Genomic DNA, 18,710 nt, shown 5'->3' on the forward strand with positions numbered 1-18,710 from the left:
TACCCTTTCTTTAGGTGATAATTAAAAAAAAAGAAAGAAGCTAGGTTACATATGGAACCGGAAGATTCATATAACAGGAGAGAGTCATAAATTTAACAAAATGAATAATGAATATAACTGAATGAATTCGGTATTTATAGTTAAGGGATTGCATAGCATCTAACTCAAGAAGTGGGAGATAAAGTGGTTAGGGTTAGGGTTAGGGTTAGGAGAAAAACAAAAGCAAATATTAGAATGTTCCTTTTAAAAAAGGTAATTCATCATTGCTTCTGAATTCTTCAAAGTAAGTCATTGCCGTTACTTATTGAAAGAATAATATATAGTAAGAGCAATATATTGCTAATATATTACTACAGGGTGAGTATCCCTTTTCTGAAATGATTGGGATCAGGATTCTTCTGGTCAGGGTTTCTCAATACTCCCCAAACATGTATTTCAATCATTTTAAAAAATATATTTTTGAATATTCTTTCCATCGCTACTTCAGTCCTTGTCCACCGTGCCTCCAACTATTATGTTGAACCTGCCTGCAGTTGGTGGATCTTGCAGTTCTAGTGGAAATGAATGCTGATCTCCCCAGTCCTAAGGTCTGCCCATTCCTGTCTTAGACACACAGTTATTCCTTCAGGTTATTCAGCATTTCTCTGTTTTGCTGGCTAGGTTTTACTGGGACCTGACAATGCTGCTCCTGATGGTTGGGAACTTGATCATCATACCCGTTGGCATCACCTTCTTCAAGGATGAGAACACCACGCCATGGATCGTTTTCAACGTGGTCTCGGACACTTTCTTCCTCATTGACTTGGTCCTCAATTTCCGCACTGGGATTGTGGTGGAGGACAACACAGAGATCATCCTGGACCCACAGAGGATTAAGATGAAGTACCTCAAGAGTTGGTTTGTGGTGGATTTTATCTCCTCCATCCCTGTAGACTACATTTTTCTGATTGTGGAGACGCGCATTGATTCAGAGGTTTACAAGACAGCCCGAGCCCTCCGTATCGTCCGCTTCACCAAAATCCTCAGCCTTTTGCGTCTTCTGCGGCTATCCAGGCTCATACGCTACATCCATCAGTGGGAAGAGGTGAGCACAGATAGGCTACTGGCCAACAGTCTGGTTTCTCTGTGAAAAATATTTTGTGCTATGGCATATTGTCTACTGCAGTGCATCTTACATTCTCTTATGTGGGGGACAGTCATTCTTTCTCTCAACATGCCAGTGATAGGTAGCATATTTGTGCCCATTAGCAACAACCGTTTATTTCTTAACAGAAGCTTGCCATAGACCACCACTTTGAGCAGCACTGATCTAGTCAGTTTTCTGCGTTCATCTATACCACCATTCCTACACCTGGTGCCCTCCAAATATTTTTGACTCCCACTCTCATCAACCCCAGCCAGGATGGTCAATAGTTGTGATTGAGATTTCCTGCATGGCAAGGGGTTGGACTGGATGACCCTTGTGGTCACTTCCAACTCTACGATTCTATGATTCTGTGATTCTGTGACTAGGTAAGCTGATTTGCAATCTGTAGCTCTAGGATGGGCAGATCAGAGGCATCAGCTAGTATAATGGTAGGTCATTTGCAGGAGATCAGCAATGGTTTCTCTGATAGCAAAAAGGCCTTTTCTTCCACCCAAGTAGGCTATTAGAACTCCTGACCTAATAGCCTAGTTGTAGCACAAGGGTTACACCAGTAACACTGGTATAAATGTGTATTTGTGTATAGTAAGGCCATGTGTCCTGTTTTATAGAGGGCAGTCCTCTTTTTGAAGGGATGTCAAAGGACAATCCTTTCTTCATAGTTGTCCCCTCTTTGAGTGTCAAATCATTGTTGTTTAAATCATTTAAGAAAGAAGATTGTGGATCTTGAAGTTACTCATCCGCAGTCAACACAAGGGGCTTTTTCACAGTACAGTTCTAGCACTATGATTCCATTTTAGCTGCCATGGCAGCTTCCTATGGAATCCTGGGGTTGGTAGATTGGTGAGGCACTGGAGGTCTCTGGCTGAATATCTCTCTTAAATTGCAAAATTACATTAAAATGGAATCACACTATTATTGCTTAGTGTGAAAGGGCTCCCTGGAGATCAAACTCAACAGCAGGCACACAGATCACCTGGCCATTGTCTTTAGCATGAGATGTAGAGTTTTAAATTACTAAAATTATTTTGCATCTCTACATAGAAATCAATGCATGCTGTTTTATGCAAATTGATGCACTCTTTTGTTCTCTTTTGGTGGCGTTTTAAGTGAACACATGGTTGGCTATGCAGATTACCTCATTGCAGGGTTCACAGACTCAACTCCCCTGAGCTTCCAATTTGCCTCTAAGTTTCACCATCTGAGCTGCCATTTTGCATCTGATTTTCTACCCCTTGAATGGCCATTTACCTTCTGGTTCTGCCATCTGAGCTATTTTGTACCTGGCTTCCCCCCCCTCCCTTTTTCTTGCCATCTGATTTGTTAGGATACCCTTGAGGTTCTAGTGAAAAGGCAGAATGCAACCTGCAATGGAGAGTCCTCTGACAAGATGCTATCAGTGATAGACAGATTTCCCACCTGTCTTCCACCATCCTTTTCCCCTATATATTCTCCTCTGTGGTTCCCATTTCAGGATGCAAGTGTTAATGTCTCTTGCCTGTAGCTTGAGTAGCAGACAGAATCACAGAAGCATCTGCCTACATCCTCATTGCAAGATATGAAACGAGTACGACAGTGCTGAAACCTTTGGAGGATCCCAGTGATTTTGATGCTAATGTCATCATTTCACATCTGGGGGATGCTTCTGTGATCCTGCCCACTCCCGAGAAAGCACATAACGGTTATGGGAGGGGAGATTCAGTGGGTGTTCGGTAAGCTAGAGGGAGGCTTTGAGTGCTGAAGAGGGAAGAAGGAAATGCCACCCTCCATTTGTTGTTGTTGTTGTTGTTGTTGTTGTTGTTGTTGTGTGCCTACAAGTCATTCCTGACTTATGGTGTCATAGTCATTTCCTTAAGGCAAACCTATCATGGGGATTTCTTGGCAAGATTTGTTCAGAGGAGGTTTGCCATTGCCTTCCCCTGGCTGAGAGCATGCGACTTGCCTAAGGTCACCCAGTGGGTTTCATGGCCAAGTGGGGAATTGAACTCTGGTCTCCAGTCATAGTCCATTGCTCACACTACTATCCATGCTGGCTCAGAAATGATTTGAAGGCACACAGTAACAACAACAAAGTGTGGAAAAGGAGTCAGTGCATCTGTACAAATGGGTTTATATCCACAAAAGTTCATGCTAAAATAAAAACAGGTCATAGTCCAATTCTCAAAGCACTACATCATGCTGGCTCTCACTTCCATAGTGTCCCCAAAAGGACATACACACACAAAAGGGAGACTTACGTACATGAACTTATGCTCCTAACAGAAAGCCAGCCCATTTCTGCACACATGAACTTGCCCATGCTTTGAGATCTTCTGGGTAAGCTTTCACCCTGTCCTGCCAGTACCACTGGTACTTCTAATGGGAACACAGGAGAGGGGCTTCTCAGTGGCTTTTTCCAGATTCTAGGACTTCTGCTCTGTAGAAATAATGCAGTTTGATACTGCTTTAATTGCCATGGCTCAGTGCTATGGAATTCTGGGATTTGTTGTCTGTTGTGGCACCAGAGCTCTCTGACTAGGGTTGCCATAATTGTCCACTATTACCAGGGACAAAATGTGGAACGACAGGGCTACCTATCTCACAAAACTAGAAACCCTAGAATTCAATAGCATTGAGCCATGGTGGTTAAAATGTTCTCAAACTGCATTATTTCTGCAGTGCATATTAAACCCAAGAGAGGTTAGACTGGTGGCCTCCTTTATTTATGTATTTAAGTTTAAAGCCATTTAAAGCATGCCCGTTGAAAAGAAAAACAAGGAATACAGGCAACACAGCACATTATTAAAGACCCTTTCCTGATGAAGCTATAATAATAATGCTATAACAGTATAGTGCAGTATTGTCTTTGATTGATAATTTAATTATATTTTAGCTTTTAACTGTAACTGTTTTAACTTTTAACTGCCTTGGGTCCCAGTGATGGGGAAAAGGCAGGATCAGCACCATCATTATTGTTATCAGCAACAGCATCGATAATCTATGTTGGGTATTTGGAGCCATGCGATGAGTCCTTTCTCTCATTAAAATAGCATTAAAAAAGCATTTTGTCTTCAAAAGTGCTATGCAATTGAGACTTATTGTATCAGAGGAATTATAGTGTTATAGCACTGCAGGGAGACAAACTCCCAAATGGGGCTGGAAAAGGTGGTGGGGTGGAGGGTCAGTAAGAGAATTTTTTTGGTTTATCTGACTAGCCCCAGTTGACTGGATGGGAGGGATGTAATTTGGTAATGGATTTTTTTCCCCTATAGAGGAAAGTGATGTATGGGAATTTAGGAAACTGCTGCACCCTCTGCTTGCTTGACTGTTCTTCATTCCTGACTTTTGTCGTCTTGAGCACATTTCAATGTTGCTTGACTGCACTGCACATATCCTGGTTATCATCCGTGAAATATTGGAGGATATGGGGTTTGGGATATAAGAAGGGAAACTGAACTTTGCATTACAGTCCTTTCATGGTGGAAGCAGGAGGAGTAGGGAGAAAATTGGATTGGAGGAGAGAGCTTCCAATTTCTTGGCAGATCAAATTAAAATCATCATCATTATCATCATCCAACATTTACCCCAAATTTGGAACACAAAACAGATTACAATTTTAAACAAATGCAATTAAAAACATACAATTAAAATTCTCTCTTCTTCTCCTTTGCCCGTGATCATCAGAGCTGGACTGATGTTTCCCCACAACATGCCCACTGACCAGCCCTGAACACCCCAGATCACGAAACGTTCACACCAGCAACCACACCACAAGAGAAGCAGGAAAGGGGATTATTAATGGATTTTTGAGTGCATTTTATTAAAAAGGGCATTTCAAACAATCGTCCACAGGAGAAGAACTGAACCACAGCATCATGTAGTAAGCTGCTTTCGAAGGTGCTGTTATTCTGATGTAATTGTGCCTTACTTACCTGGTGCGATAAAGTCCTTCATTACATATGCATATACAAGCAATTTTATTAGCTAAACTGGGTGGTGGCAAAGCCATGAGGGGTCAGTGACAACAATAAAGGGGTGAGGGAGGTGCGGACCGCACCAGGTGACACCCTAAGAAGGAGTGACACCAATTGCTCCTGAAACATCTTCTTTTGGTCAGAAATGGGTTGTGACATTTGCCTGTGTCCCATATAAACGCTGAAGAGACAGTGTGAGTGGGGTGAGGCTCAGTGGGAGGAAAAAAGAGAGGCCCCAGGTTTGTTTGTTTTTAAAAAAATAAATTAAAATTTCAAATTTCAAAACATTGATTTTTACTTTTTTAAAAAAATAAATAAAAATTATTTCAATTTTTTACCAAATTTTCACTTTAAGCACAAGCAACTATGTGTACGTAAATACATTTAGGCTATGCATATACTATTGTAAACCCTTTGTAATTTAAAAATGTAATTTTACTTGTGCTAGTTGTTTATGTCACAACTATTACCATGACGTTCAGTGATATATGGGAATTAACGATGGGTGAGTAACATTAATACAAGCAAACTAATTCCTAAGGATTCTGTATGGTGTGGTAATGGGAGGCGGTCAATGGGTGTGTTTGTGGGGGGGCGGGTGGGTGATACCATGAGTTATGCACTGGGTGACGCAAACCCTAGTGATGCCACTGCAAGGGGTACACTGACTCCACCACCACTGTGGGAAGAGGGGGCAACTGCAGTGGCATCCCTAGGGTTGATGTCACCTAGTGCAGTAACTCATGGTTTTACCTCTCCATTGACCTCCCATACCATACCATACCATACCATACCATACCATACCATACCATACCATACAGAATCCTTAATCATGTTTTTTTTTTTGGTACTTATTTACTTGTAGATTGTAATTCTCATATATCACTGAATGTAATGGTAATACAGTCCTCCCTCCGTTTTTGTGGGGGATCCGTTCTGGAGCCCCCCCTGGAAAAATGGAAAACCACGCATATTATTAGCTTGAATGGAAGCATGCTCCCATGGGGGCGTGCAGGCATGCGCCATGGGAGTACACCCCATTTTAATTCTCTCCGTTCACCCCCCATGGATAATCAATTGGTGCGGATCCCAAGTCTGTGAGAACGGAGGGAGGACTGTAGTTATGACATAAACAACTAGCAAAATTAAAATTATATCTTTAAATTACAATGCCACACACACATAATAAATGTGTTTACATATACATAATTTCATGTGGTTAAGGTCAAAATTTGATAAAATGTGATGTTTTTAAATCTGGGGCCTCTCTTTTCTCTTCCCACTGACTCTCATCCCATCTTTTCAGCATTTGAAAGAGATACAGGTGATTGCCACAACCCATTTTTGCCAAAATGCAGATGTGTGATGAACAGTGGTGTGGGTGTCACCTCCTCTTAGGGTGTTACCTGGTGTGGTCTGTACCCCCTGTACCCCCCCTACTGATGCCACTGAGCAACTGGTGTCACCTGGTGCAGGCTGAGCACCTTGCACCCTCCTATTGATGCCACTGGTGCTCAAGCTCCCTTCACATCCACATTTTTTTTTGTATCCGTGGGAGGTCCTGGAATCAATTCCCTGAGGATACCAAGGGTCCACTGTAAGACAACAACAATAACAATGAAGAGTCCTTCATTACAAGAATATTGCACAGTAGGCCATTGGGGATGCCTAGCTCGGTATCTCTTTGCCATCCTAATTTTTACCTAGGATCTGCCACACAGACTGCTTCTCTCTGCCTCAGGTTACAGCTAGACCTGCAAATGGGAAGTTTCCCAGTGGGAGCATCAATCATGCTTTCTGTCTGGGCAATGGAAGCGCCTGATTTCTAAAAGAATAGTGTGGAGCAGGGAGCTGGTATGTAATGAACTATAAAATGAAGGCAAATATTTGAATAGCTTTGTCGTTACATCTTGGAGGCAAAAAACAGAAGCAAAGTGCTTTTTATGATTACCTGGCGGCAACAATTTGAATTTAATGTTGTGTTTCTCAGCGAAGAAGTTCAATAAGGGAGGGGGTTGGAGAAGGACAAGTACCCAGGGGCAGTAGGAATGGAACGCTGAAATAACTGGGCTCTGATTTTGGGGAAAGATGAATAAAAGCTATGATAGATCTACACAGTGGAACGGAGAATGGGGAAACCTGTTGTGAAGCCTGTGGGGGATTCTCCATTCCATCATTGTGTCATAATTTTACAGCAGCATGAGGTGTGGAATATTTCTAGGTGAGAATTAATGTCTAGGTGCAGGGTGCTCCTACACTGTCATGTTTTTCTTCTGCCAAGGCTGCTAGACAGAAGAAGCCTATCTTCAGGTAGAAATTGCTTTAATCTCTTCTCACTTCAGTCATATTCCAGGTCCATTTAGCAAGTAGAGGATTTTGCTTTCAGTTTAGGGCAGAGGTGGGCAACTGTGGAAGACCAGGGGGGCACATTGGGCAATAAATACACTATGCCATAAGTTGAAAATGACTTGAACGCACACAACAGACAAAGGAAGCTTTCTGTGTTCTCTTGTGGGGAAAGAAAAGAGAAGGAGTGAGGAAAAGACATCACTCCGGCTGATAAGGGTCTCCATAAAACTATCCAAAGAGCCCTCTTTCCAACTCAAAAAACATTGCCAAAAAACATGTTAGGAGAGCAGATATCCCCATCTTGACTTTGGCATAACAAACGCCAGAATACATCTCACTGAACCCTGAATACGGTGCCTAGTGTTTCAGTTCAGTTCAAGGTTGGCAATGGCTGCTGGAGAGCTGACATCTGTAAAGTTTCCAGCTAGCAACAGCTGCCATCTGATTTCTCCCCAGTCACAAGTTATAATTCCTCCCCCCCCCCCCGTCCCTTACAAAGTAAATTGTTTGGAGGTTGAATTTTCCAATAGGCTTCACCACAACTGGGTGTTGCGATGTCAAGAGCTCATGTTTTTAAAAAAATTCAGATGGAAGAGGATGTTGGAGGTGGGAGTGGAATTGTCAGCCTTTCCTAGACTCCAGACATGAGGGGATTTGGTTTGGGTTATGATCATAGAATCATACAACAATAGAATTGGAAGAGCCACCCATCCAGTCCAACCCCCTGCCATGTAGGAAATCCAAATCAAATCATGGAATCTTATTGGAATCTGGAAAATTTACGTTTCTGGCCATGGAACTCTGGTAGTTCAATAAAGTTACTTTTCCAAGTTCTAGATAGTATCACATTTGTATTGGTATATTAGACTGACACTTCCTCAGGGTGTAGTGGAGTCTCCTTCCTTGGAGGTCTTTAAACAGAGGCTGGATGGCCGTCTGTTGGGATGCTTTGAGTGAGAGTTCCTGCATGGCAGAATGAGGTTGGACTGGATGGCCCTTGGGGGTCTCTTCCAACTCTACGATTCTATGATTCTATGAAAGAGCCAGTGTGTTGTAGTGGTGGGTGTTGGACTAGGGACCTAGGAGACCAAGGTTCAACCCAGCCATGGGATTTCCACCCAGCTGTGGAAATCCACTGGGTGACTTTGGGGAAGTCACGATCTCTTGGCATCATAGGAAGGCAATGCCAAACCCTCTTTCAACCAATCTTGTCAAGGAAACCCTGTGATAAGTTCACCTTAGGGTTGCCATAAGTTGGAAATGACTTAAAGGAACCCAACAAGAAAATTATTTTGACAACTCCTCTTTTCCTTTATATAAAGTGCACAGTGTTTATCCCTCCTACTGCTACAGCTTTGTTTCCTGACCCGAATATTTATGGACATGCCATGACCTGAAAACAGTTAGCTTAAGAGCATTTTTTGTTAGTTTGTTTAGGGGAGTGAACTGATTTTGAAGGTATGCATATACCATTGAACTACAGAGCTGGAAAGGGCCTCCAAGTCAACAAGGTCAATCCTGTCCAGAGCAGGAATCCACAGCTTAATCATCCATGACAAATGACCATCCACACACTACTGTGATCTTATTTTTTTATTTTATTTATTCCATTCTGACAAAGAGATAAAGGCAAAAATACATCCAGATGGCATCAAACTACAATTCCCATCACTCCCAATCACTGGAGAGAATAACTGTATAGCTTACACTGGGCCTATATGGTCACTAGGGAGCATTCAGTCTACAGTGGAGGTAACATTGCAAATGTCTAAGCCAGTCTCCCTCAGCCTTGGGCTCTCCAAATGTGTTGGACTACAGTTCCCATCATGCTGGGATTGTCCAGTCATGTTGGAGAAGGCTGACATGGGGAGCCTTACCTTTCCCTTGTTCCCCTCTAGCTATATAAACCTCTCCAAGGAGGTTTCAGCTTCACTCCTGACTTGGGTACCAAGAGCTGTGAAGGTTTAATGGGCAAGAGTCATATTGATGAAGCTATTTTCAGAAGCACCACTGTGAAAAGAGCTGTTTCAGAGACAGTTTTGGGACACGTAATTATCCAGTTTGCCCGGTTAATGAATTCAAGTTAACCTCAGGTTTCTTTTTCTTTTTTTCTTTTTGGGATGAAGTAAAAGATCAATATGGCATCTTTTTCAGGGCTAGAGAAGAAAATGTTTTATCCCTTGCTTGCATCCTACAGATATTTTTCCCATGATCTATTTTGCTCTACACATCTACACTTTTAGAGAAAATGGGTGGAAGGATTCTTTTTATATGGCAATGAGTATTGTTGTTGTTATGTGCCTTCAAGTCTACTCTGACTTTTTGGCAAGATTTATTCAAGAGAGGGATTTGAGCAGGGATTTGAACTCTGGTCTACCAGAGTGCCAGTCCACCATATACAGCCTTTCTCAACCCGATGTATGTGAGCCTGTTCTAAGTTGAGCTATATATTGTCCTACCTGACTTACCAAGCAACTTCTGAAGCCCTTAGCATGGCTATTATAATGTGCTTTGTGTAGAGTGGGAAGAATCACAGATGAATTTGGCTATGCCCTAGACCACTAGTTTACCAGAATGCCAGTCCACCTTATACAGTACTGGCTTAGCATAGTGGAATAGATCTGTATGTGGGCCTATACCAAAATGAGCTATATATTGTCCTACCTGGCTTACCAAACAACCTCTGAAGTCTTTGACATGGCTATTAGGTACTTTGGGGATTGGGAAGGATCACAGAAGGATCTGGTTATGCCTCCATGACTGGACGCAAAATACTTCTAGCAGTGCTGAGACCTTTGGAAGATCCCAGCACTGATGTCCGTTTTGTGTTTGCTCCCCATAAAGTGTGGAATGGCTGCGAAGAGGACTTCAGAGGGTATTTTGTAAGCTGGGTGGTGGTTATGTGATTGTGGTCGAAGGAAAGTAATGCCAAGCTCCACAATGCCTAAAAAGGGGGACACATACGGGAAGCTTACACATGCATATGGCCCTAACAGGATGCTGCTTGGCCGCCAATGTTGCTGACACGCATTTTGAAATGTAATCATCCAGCCTTATTACTGCCTTTGAGGCTCCCTTTTGCTTATTTAGCTAAGTGAAGCTCCAAATATCTGCCCCAAAGTCATTGCCTGATGGCACCACTGGTAGTTTGACTAAAGCTGCTTAGCACAGGGAGATCTTTGGGGAACCTGGATCCGAAATTCCTCTTGGGATCTGGGGACCAGGTGCCAATTTCCCTCTCATAGTCACTGAACTGTTTTTCTGCTTCATTTTCAACCTTAATTTTTAGGTTCAGCAGGAATTCCATGCAGGCCCTCTGGGGAATCAGTTTGCAAGTCAATTTAGCTCCCTGGAGCCTCCCCCTGTTCTTTAGCATGAGGATCTCTGTCTATGAGGGCAAATTCGTCATTCTTCCCCCTCCCTCTCTCTTTTTCAAATAGGAATTAAGCTGCCCAGGTTTAAAATACTAACATAAATAAAGTTGTATTGGATCAGACTAATATACTTTTTCCTACAGTAACCAATTGGATGTTCTGATGACAAGTGCACAAACAGCAAGACATGGATACAATAACATCCTCAGCCTCACGCTCTTTCAGCAAGTGGTGCTAGGTGCCATTTTGCCTCTGATTTTGTTGTTGTTGTTATCTGCCTCCAAGTCGACTTTGACTCATGGCGGCCCTGTGAATGACACATCTCCAAGAACACCTGTCTTCCACTTATCGGCATAGTTCCTGCAATCCCATGCCTGTATCCCCCAACTGAGTCAACCCATCTGGGATGTGGTCTTCTGCCCTATACCTTTCCTAGCATTATTGTCTTTTCCAGTGATCAGTGCCTTCTCATTATATGGCCAGTCTCAATTTTATCATTTTGGCTTTTAACGAGATTTCTGGTTTGATTTGTTCCATGATCCATCTGATTATCTTTTTGGCTGACCATGGAATCCTAAGCAATCTTCTCCAGCCCCACATATGTATCTACAGGGCATTTGGCCCATTCCTGGGTTATGTGAAGTGAAATAGGAGGCAGGGAGCTACAGTTACACTTAGTCTAGTTTGATCATTTGGGAGTGCCAGGAGCTTGGAGATGAATTTAGAATCCTAGAAGCTTAGATCTGGAAGGGACTACAAGGGCCATCTATCCAACTAACTGTCATGCAGAAGTACACAACTAAAGCCCCCCTGAAAGATGCTTTCTTCTTTTCCCAGGCTTCTGATGGAAGCAGTAAAAGAAGAAGCCTTTACAAAATGCCAAACCCTATTAGATCCATTTGCCTTGATGTCTTTTTGGAGAGTCAGGGGTGTGATTCCTCACAAATCTTTCTTCCTTAAACGAAGCAACAAGTAATTTTAGCAATTTTTGTCCTGCTGTGTGAAAGTCTTTGAAAATTGTGCAGTTTTCAAAGATGGTCTTCACTTCAGGAGTAATTCAGTGCAAAATTTGCGTGTGGCTGTTTTCCATAGAAAACAACATTTTCTGCATAGAAAACAATAATAATGCTCTTTCCTGTGCAGAAAATGTGGCTTTCTTTGTAAAACAGCCATGTGTGAATTTTGTGTAGAACATGTACCCAACTACAGCATTCTCTGTGCAAGAAACATGTTGAACAGTTATAAGGCCGTAAACCGGTGGGGAATCCGTAGTAATGTTTTTGTAGTAACATTAGTCATAAGTCGTAATTCCCGTATATCACTGAATGTAGTGGCAACAGTTGTGACATAAACAACTAGCAAACTTCAAATTATACCTTTAAATTACAATATCATACGCACAGCCTAAATGTATTTACATATACATAGTTTCTTGTGGTTAAAGTGAAAATTTGGTAAAATGTGATGTTTAGGAGCCCTGGTGGCGCAGTGGTTAAATGCCTGTACTGCAGCCATTCACTCAAAACCACAAGGTTGCGAGTTCAAGACCAGCAAAAAGGGCCCAAGCTCGACTCAGGCTTGCATCCTTCCGAGGTCGCTAAAATGAGTACCCAGACTGTTGGGGGCAAATTAGCTTACTTGCTGTTCACCGCTATGATCTTTGGAATAGCGGTATATAAATAAAACAAATTAATTATTATTTTAAAGTAAATTTTAAAAGAATAAATTTTTTAAAATGAAAAATTAATTCTAAAAAACAACAACATAGGGCCTCTCCTTTCCCCTTTCACATCGTCTCGTCTGCTGAGCTCCAGCACTTTAAAGAGATGCAGGTGAATGCCACAGCCCATTTCTGCCAAAAGGCAGATGTTTGGGCAGTAGTGGTGTCCCAACCCTTAGGGTGCCACCTGGTGTGGTCCACATCTCCACACACGCATTACCTAGCGACACTTCTGAGTACCAGGGCACCTTTGAACATGCAGTTGTATCAGGATCCCAAGGGACCTCTCCAACTGCCTGTTCATGACACACCCCAAGACTTGGAGACTACTACAGACATCATTGCCCAGCATCTTGCTCTTCAGCACCTTGGAATGCCAAGCTGCAAAGGTAGGCTTTTGTGGGGTTGTTGTTGTGTGCCTTCAAGCCATTTTCGACTTATGGCGACCCTACAGCGAACCTATCCTTGGGTTTACTTGGCAGGTTTCTTCAGTGGGGGGGTTGCCATTGCCATCTTCTGAGGCTGAAAGAATGTGACTTGCCCAAGGATCATAATAGTCAGGTATAACCACAAAGATGGAAAGATCCATTTTTGTAGTTGCTTTGGTGATGCAGGCTCTTGTCGTTATTTTTTGCACAGAAAATGCTCAGATTGCAAAAATTCTCGCCAATCTAGGATTTTTCTCAACACTTTCCTCAGTACTTGACACATGTTTTTGACCATTTAAAAAAAATCTCCAATAATCTTTCCATGCCTACAGAGAGAACACCTGGTTTTTCTCCAGAGAACCAAAGCAACACACCCCTGTTCACCCCCTTTCTATTTTAGGGAGTGCTCAGTCTTGAGTCTCAGTAAGAAACAAAACAGGTGGGTGCGTTGTTGCTGTTTCTCCCTAGATCTTCTCCTCCTGTTCTTCTCAAACAATTACAATCTGGAGAGGTGTGCTAGGCAGGTTACAGCAGGGACAGACTGTCCTCTAGACTGTTAGAGGAATCCTCCCAGTGCCGCCTGCTATCACATCTTGGCAGGAGCCGGCTGGCCGTGGGCATGGACATTTGCAATGGGTGTGAGTGTGTGTGTGTGTGTGTGTGTGTGTGTGTGTGTGTGTGTGTGTGGCAACCCAAGCCAGGCTCCCAACAACGCTGCAGAATCGCAGTAGATGACTCAGCAGGGTTGCCCTTGGAAGCACTGCAGCATCAGCAGGATGGACAAAGGCAAGCGCTTGTGCTTTATGCAGAGAGCAATCCCTCTTATTATTCCTTGAAGAGCTGCCCCTTGGAGAACGGAGTGGACTGAGCCATCAGATTATTCTTCTTTCCCCCCCTACTGAATGCATTTGCAGTGGTGGAGGGGTTGGGGGCACCCATGGGTGAGAGCGAAGGGTGCAGCTGGTGAGGATGGAAAAGGCTGCAATGAGCAAAAATGCATTAGTTTCCTTTCTCTTACAGTTCATTGACTCTTCCTTTTCTCTCTCTCCCTGGATCAAAGAATCAGACAGCAATGAAGGTTCCTGGACCTTGCTATATTTTGAAGGCGGAAGGGCAGGCATGTGTGTCTTTGTGCATGGCACAGAAATAGGGAGACAAGCAATAGGATAGTTAAGATCAGCAGAGCGGAGTGAAATTTGCATTGGGCTTATTTATCTGTGGCATTGATACCTCATGCTTCCTCCAGCGAGCTCAAGGTGATGCATGCCACGTGGCGCCTCTCTTCCTCCCCACTTTATTCTCACAACAAACCTGTGAAGTAGGTCAGACTGAATGAGAGAATGTGTGTGTGTGTTGTGTGGGTATGTGGGAGTATATGAAAGAGAGAGAGAAAGAGAGACTATCCTTGCTGAACATAGGGACTTGTACCTGGATGTCTGGAGTTCCATTCCAAAACTTTGGCTCAGGGGTGGGAATCACATTGCTCTTCAGATGTTCCTGGACTATAGCACCTAGCATTCTTCACTAGTAGTTTATTCTGGTTAGGCCTAATTGGAGTTGCAGTTCTGACTCATCTGGAGATCTACATGATTCTTTATTGCTGTTGTGTGCCTTCAAGTCCTGACTTATTGCAACCCTGTATAATAATAATAAGTAGTAGTAGTAGTAGTAGTTTATTTATATTTCCCACCTTTCCCAGTAGGATTGGGGCAGGATTACAACCTAAAATACATCCATAAGCGGTCAATAAAACATGACAGTAATAGTCATTTTAGTTTAAAAAACCCAACTCTATCATTAATACAGCAGTAGTAAAATTACAAAACAATCATAGTCAGAGGAGTAGAGCAGTATCTCTTATGTAAGGTGGGATCGGTACGCCCGCCGGAAGAGATCCATCTTAATTGCCCCCCTGAAGGCATCCAAGGCGGTAATAAGACGGATCTCTTCCAGGAGGCTATGGTGAACTTGTCATGGGGTCTTCTTGGCAAGATCTGTTCAGAGGAGATTTGCCATTGCCTTCCTCTGAGGCTGACAGCATATGAATTACCCAAGGTCATCCAACTGGTTTCATAGCCAAGTAGAGAATTGAACCCTGGTCTCCAGAGTCATAGTCCAACACTCAAACTACTGCACCATGCTTTCCTACCCCTCCTTTTAATGATACACTACATCTTTGGGGATGAATATGAAGTTCATCACCATCTTCTCATCATTTATAGCCCACCTTTCCCCCAAAGCTGGGACTCAGAAAGCTTACAAATTAAAACAAATACAACATACTTTTAGAAAACAATATAAGGATCCACATTAAAACAGAATTAAAACTATGAACAAGCCTAAAGCCAATTTAAGCATCCAATTACCATGTTTTAAAAGCATTTTAAAAAAAACAGTACAATTAAAATGGTGCAGCACACTCTTAAAAGTTCTTTTTTAAAAAGCCTCAGTTTGCAAATGCCTCTAAGAATGAAGAAAATCCTTTTGCCTGCTAAAGGATGTCAAGGAAGGGCCTGTTTTAGCCTCCTTTGCCAGGGAATTCCAGAACCTATGGGCAGCCATGGGGCAGCCCTTCTAAATATGTGTCCCCACCAGTCAGATTTCTGAAACCCTAACTGGAAGGGAAAGAAAGGCCTTTCCTGGGGATTTCAGGGCCCATACAGGCTCATTAGTACATCTTACGGATTGCCTGCTCTCACACATATGACCCTCCATGTTCAGATCAACAGCAGGGGCTTTGTTGCATGACCTCCTACCACTTGAACTTGGGCTTGTGACCATGGGAGATAGGACCTTCTCAGTCATGGCAATGGAAGTCAAAGTGTCTGCCAGATGCAATTACTTTGCTGCACAATTCCTTCTATTTGCAGTGATCAAGGCATGAGAGTCACTGTGTATGCACTGAAGAGAAGGTTAAGAGCCCTGTTTAAATATTTGAAGGGATGTCATATAGAGGAGGGAGCAAGCTTGTTTTTTGCTGCTCCAGAGAACAGGACTCAGAGCAATGGATTCAAACCACAGGAAAAGCAATCCCAGCTCAACATTAGGAAGAAGTTCCTGACAGGAAGAGCTGTTCAACTATGGAACACAGTCCCTCCAAGTGTCTTCATCTTTGGAAGTTTTTAAACAGAGGCTGGATGGCCATCTGTCAGGGGTGCTTTGATTGTGAGTTCCTGCATGGTAGGGAGTTGAACTGGATGGCCCTTGAGTCTCTTCCAACTCTATGATTCTAAGACTTATGCCTGCATAAATCACAAACAGGTGTCTGGCCATTCAATGGTAAATTCATTGCACTCTGTACATGTCTCTGACACTCTTTAATTTCCAATCTGCCAAGATGAAGGGTTAGCACTGAGTGGAGTTCCAAGATTGAATGTTTCCTTGGATTTAGCCCTAGTATATGTAGAAATGAAAGCACGTAAGGCATAGAAATAATTAATTTTGTATGACAGTTCTCAGAATTCCCCATGTTGCCTGGGGAATTCTGGGAATTGTAGTCTCAAAAGAAAGCTTTTCAAAACTTGAGACAAGGTGGTGGACTGTGCAACAAGGATGGGAGGAAATTCACATACATGTAGCATGTGTCTTTATGAACAAGAGCAGTCATCTCAAATGAGCCATCTTCATCAAGCATGACATTTTATTGCCATGCAACAGGAGTGTTGGCAAACAGCTGCTCTACCTTGAGTTCCTCCTGCTTCAGCTGGGGCACAGCCTAAGCTGAGCCGATTCAGATAGAATAGGCAAAAGCATCTTTTGACAAAGCCCTTCTCCATACATATGATAAGCGGTTAAGCCAGCAGTGATGGCATCTTCCATTGCTCATATTGTGTTCATTGTGCTTTAGAGCACATTCATGGTTTTTCAGTCCTGGCCATGGCACAGGGAATCCTTTTAAGGAACCACAGCTGGCATTTCACTTCTTGTGATAACAAAACACAAGGCAGTGTAAACTCAAAGGCTTTCACGGTCGGCATCCATAGTTTTTTGTGGGGTTTTCAGGCTATGTGGCCGTGTTCTGGAAGAGTTTATTCCTGATGGTTCACCTGTATCTGTGACTGGCATTCCAAGGCAGTTGTGTTGCATAAAATCCTACTTGCTAATCATAAACTCAGGTAGGCATCTTTTTACTGATATACAATGGCACAAGTCCAGGTTACGTCATCACAACTCACATTTTGAGCCTTTGTGCAGGCAGGATTCTGTTCTGATCGTGCAATGATCAACCTCCACAACCCCACTTTGTAAGCCATGCAGTCTCCCCAGCAACACAGCTGGTTTTGGGTTGTTGGAGAGTGGAGGATCTGTGGTCAGGCATCAGCTATTTTCCTGTAAAGTAAGGTGATGTCTGCAGCCATGGGCACTAGGAGCATACTTAACGGTGCTAATAAAAAACAGAAATATCCATGTGAGTCTGTGGAAGGGCACCCAATAACCATAGAAGGGCAATACCATTATTAGGAAGTGCATGACAGGGGGTTGGACCGGATGGCCCTTGTGGCCTCTTCCAACTCTACAATTCTATGATTCTATGATTCTTTGTTGATTTATTATATTCACTCTTTCCTCCAGTCAGCTCTCTTGCCTCCCTTTTATCCTCACAACAATCCTGTGAGGTAGGTCAGGCTGACACAGTATGTCCAGCCCAAGATGTTATCTAGTGAATTTCAGACCTAGGCTATTTGTAACTCCATTGTCAGTTGAGTTGTTAATCTGCCCCAGGTTTTAGTGGTAAAGTCCTGAACCCAGTCACCCAAATAGGTTCAGCACCTTGGATCGTTCTTTTAAATTTTGTGCTAGAACTTGGAGCAGATTCACCACCCAACTGAGATTAGATCAACCAGCCATGCCAGGTCTGAATGCTGAGCCTGCTGAGAGATAGAAGAATAGGGCCTCTTCTTCATGTTTGCCAGTCTCTTTGCTATAATCTAATGTACTTAAATTCAATCAGACAGTCTCCTCAAGGTGCCATTCAAAAGATGAGACCTTTCAGTGTTCATACATAGAGTAATGTGATAGGTTTCCATTATCCTATGTTTTCTCCTTGGCTCAGAGTTGCTAAGTAGCCGCATTGCTTTCAGCAACATTCCTGCATGCGTAGGTAAGTGTTAGCTTCTCTGTGCCATACTCTCGGTGATTCTGGGGGTGTTGCAGTAAGACTGATACAAGGCTAAGCTCTGGCCAAGCTCCTGTTTAGCAGTTGCATAGCATAAATTAGCACCATTGTGTAGCCATACCAAAGTTTGCCAAGTTTGTACGCATCACACCATTGCACACCTTCACCGTAGGCAGCAGCATCTCACAATTGCCTGTTGCATGGTGGTTAACTGAGTTCTTCACTCCCAACCAGGGGGTAACTATTAGAAAGTGCAGTCGCTTGTGTGATGTTATCCCAGCAGAAGAAAAAAGATGGTGAAGAAGATCCATTTTTTAACAACTATTGCATATATAATGGACAGAATCCCATAGCCAGATGGAAAAGAATGATATCTTACATCCCTGTCCGTAAAGGTCTTGGTGAATTATGTTATTGATTTGTTTCTGTCCATTATATATGCAATAGTTGCTTAAAAATGGATCTTCTTCACCATCTTTTTTGCCACCAGATGAGTTGGTTAATAATTTTCTTCTGGCATATGTTCTTCATAGTCTTTCCAAACAGCTCTCGACAGCTCCATTTACAGAATGAGTCAGAGTTCTATGTTATTCACAGGGTGGCATTTTTATGGTGGGGAACTTCTG

At 42.8% G+C, this 18,710-nt stretch overlaps 1 protein-coding gene across 1 annotated transcript in view; it reads left to right on the plus strand.

Moving 5' to 3' along the window:
• Window positions 1–18,710, plus strand: part of HCN4 (hyperpolarization activated cyclic nucleotide gated potassium channel 4) — a 120,472-nt gene that overhangs the window by 43,294 nt on the left and 58,468 nt on the right. The window contains exon 2 of the mRNA XM_089538686.1: window positions 661–1,084. Coding sequence (XP_089394812.1) covers window positions 661–1,084 — 424 coding nt within the window. The remainder of the gene's footprint in view (window positions 1–660; window positions 1,085–18,710) is intronic.

The sequence above is a fragment of the Sceloporus occidentalis genome, unplaced genomic scaffold (assembly GCF_023333645.1).
Source record: "Sceloporus occidentalis isolate IW3139 unplaced genomic scaffold, rSceOcc1.0.p SCAF_9, whole genome shotgun sequence".
NCBI classification, from domain to species: Eukaryota; Metazoa; Chordata; class Lepidosauria; order Squamata; family Phrynosomatidae; genus Sceloporus; species Sceloporus occidentalis.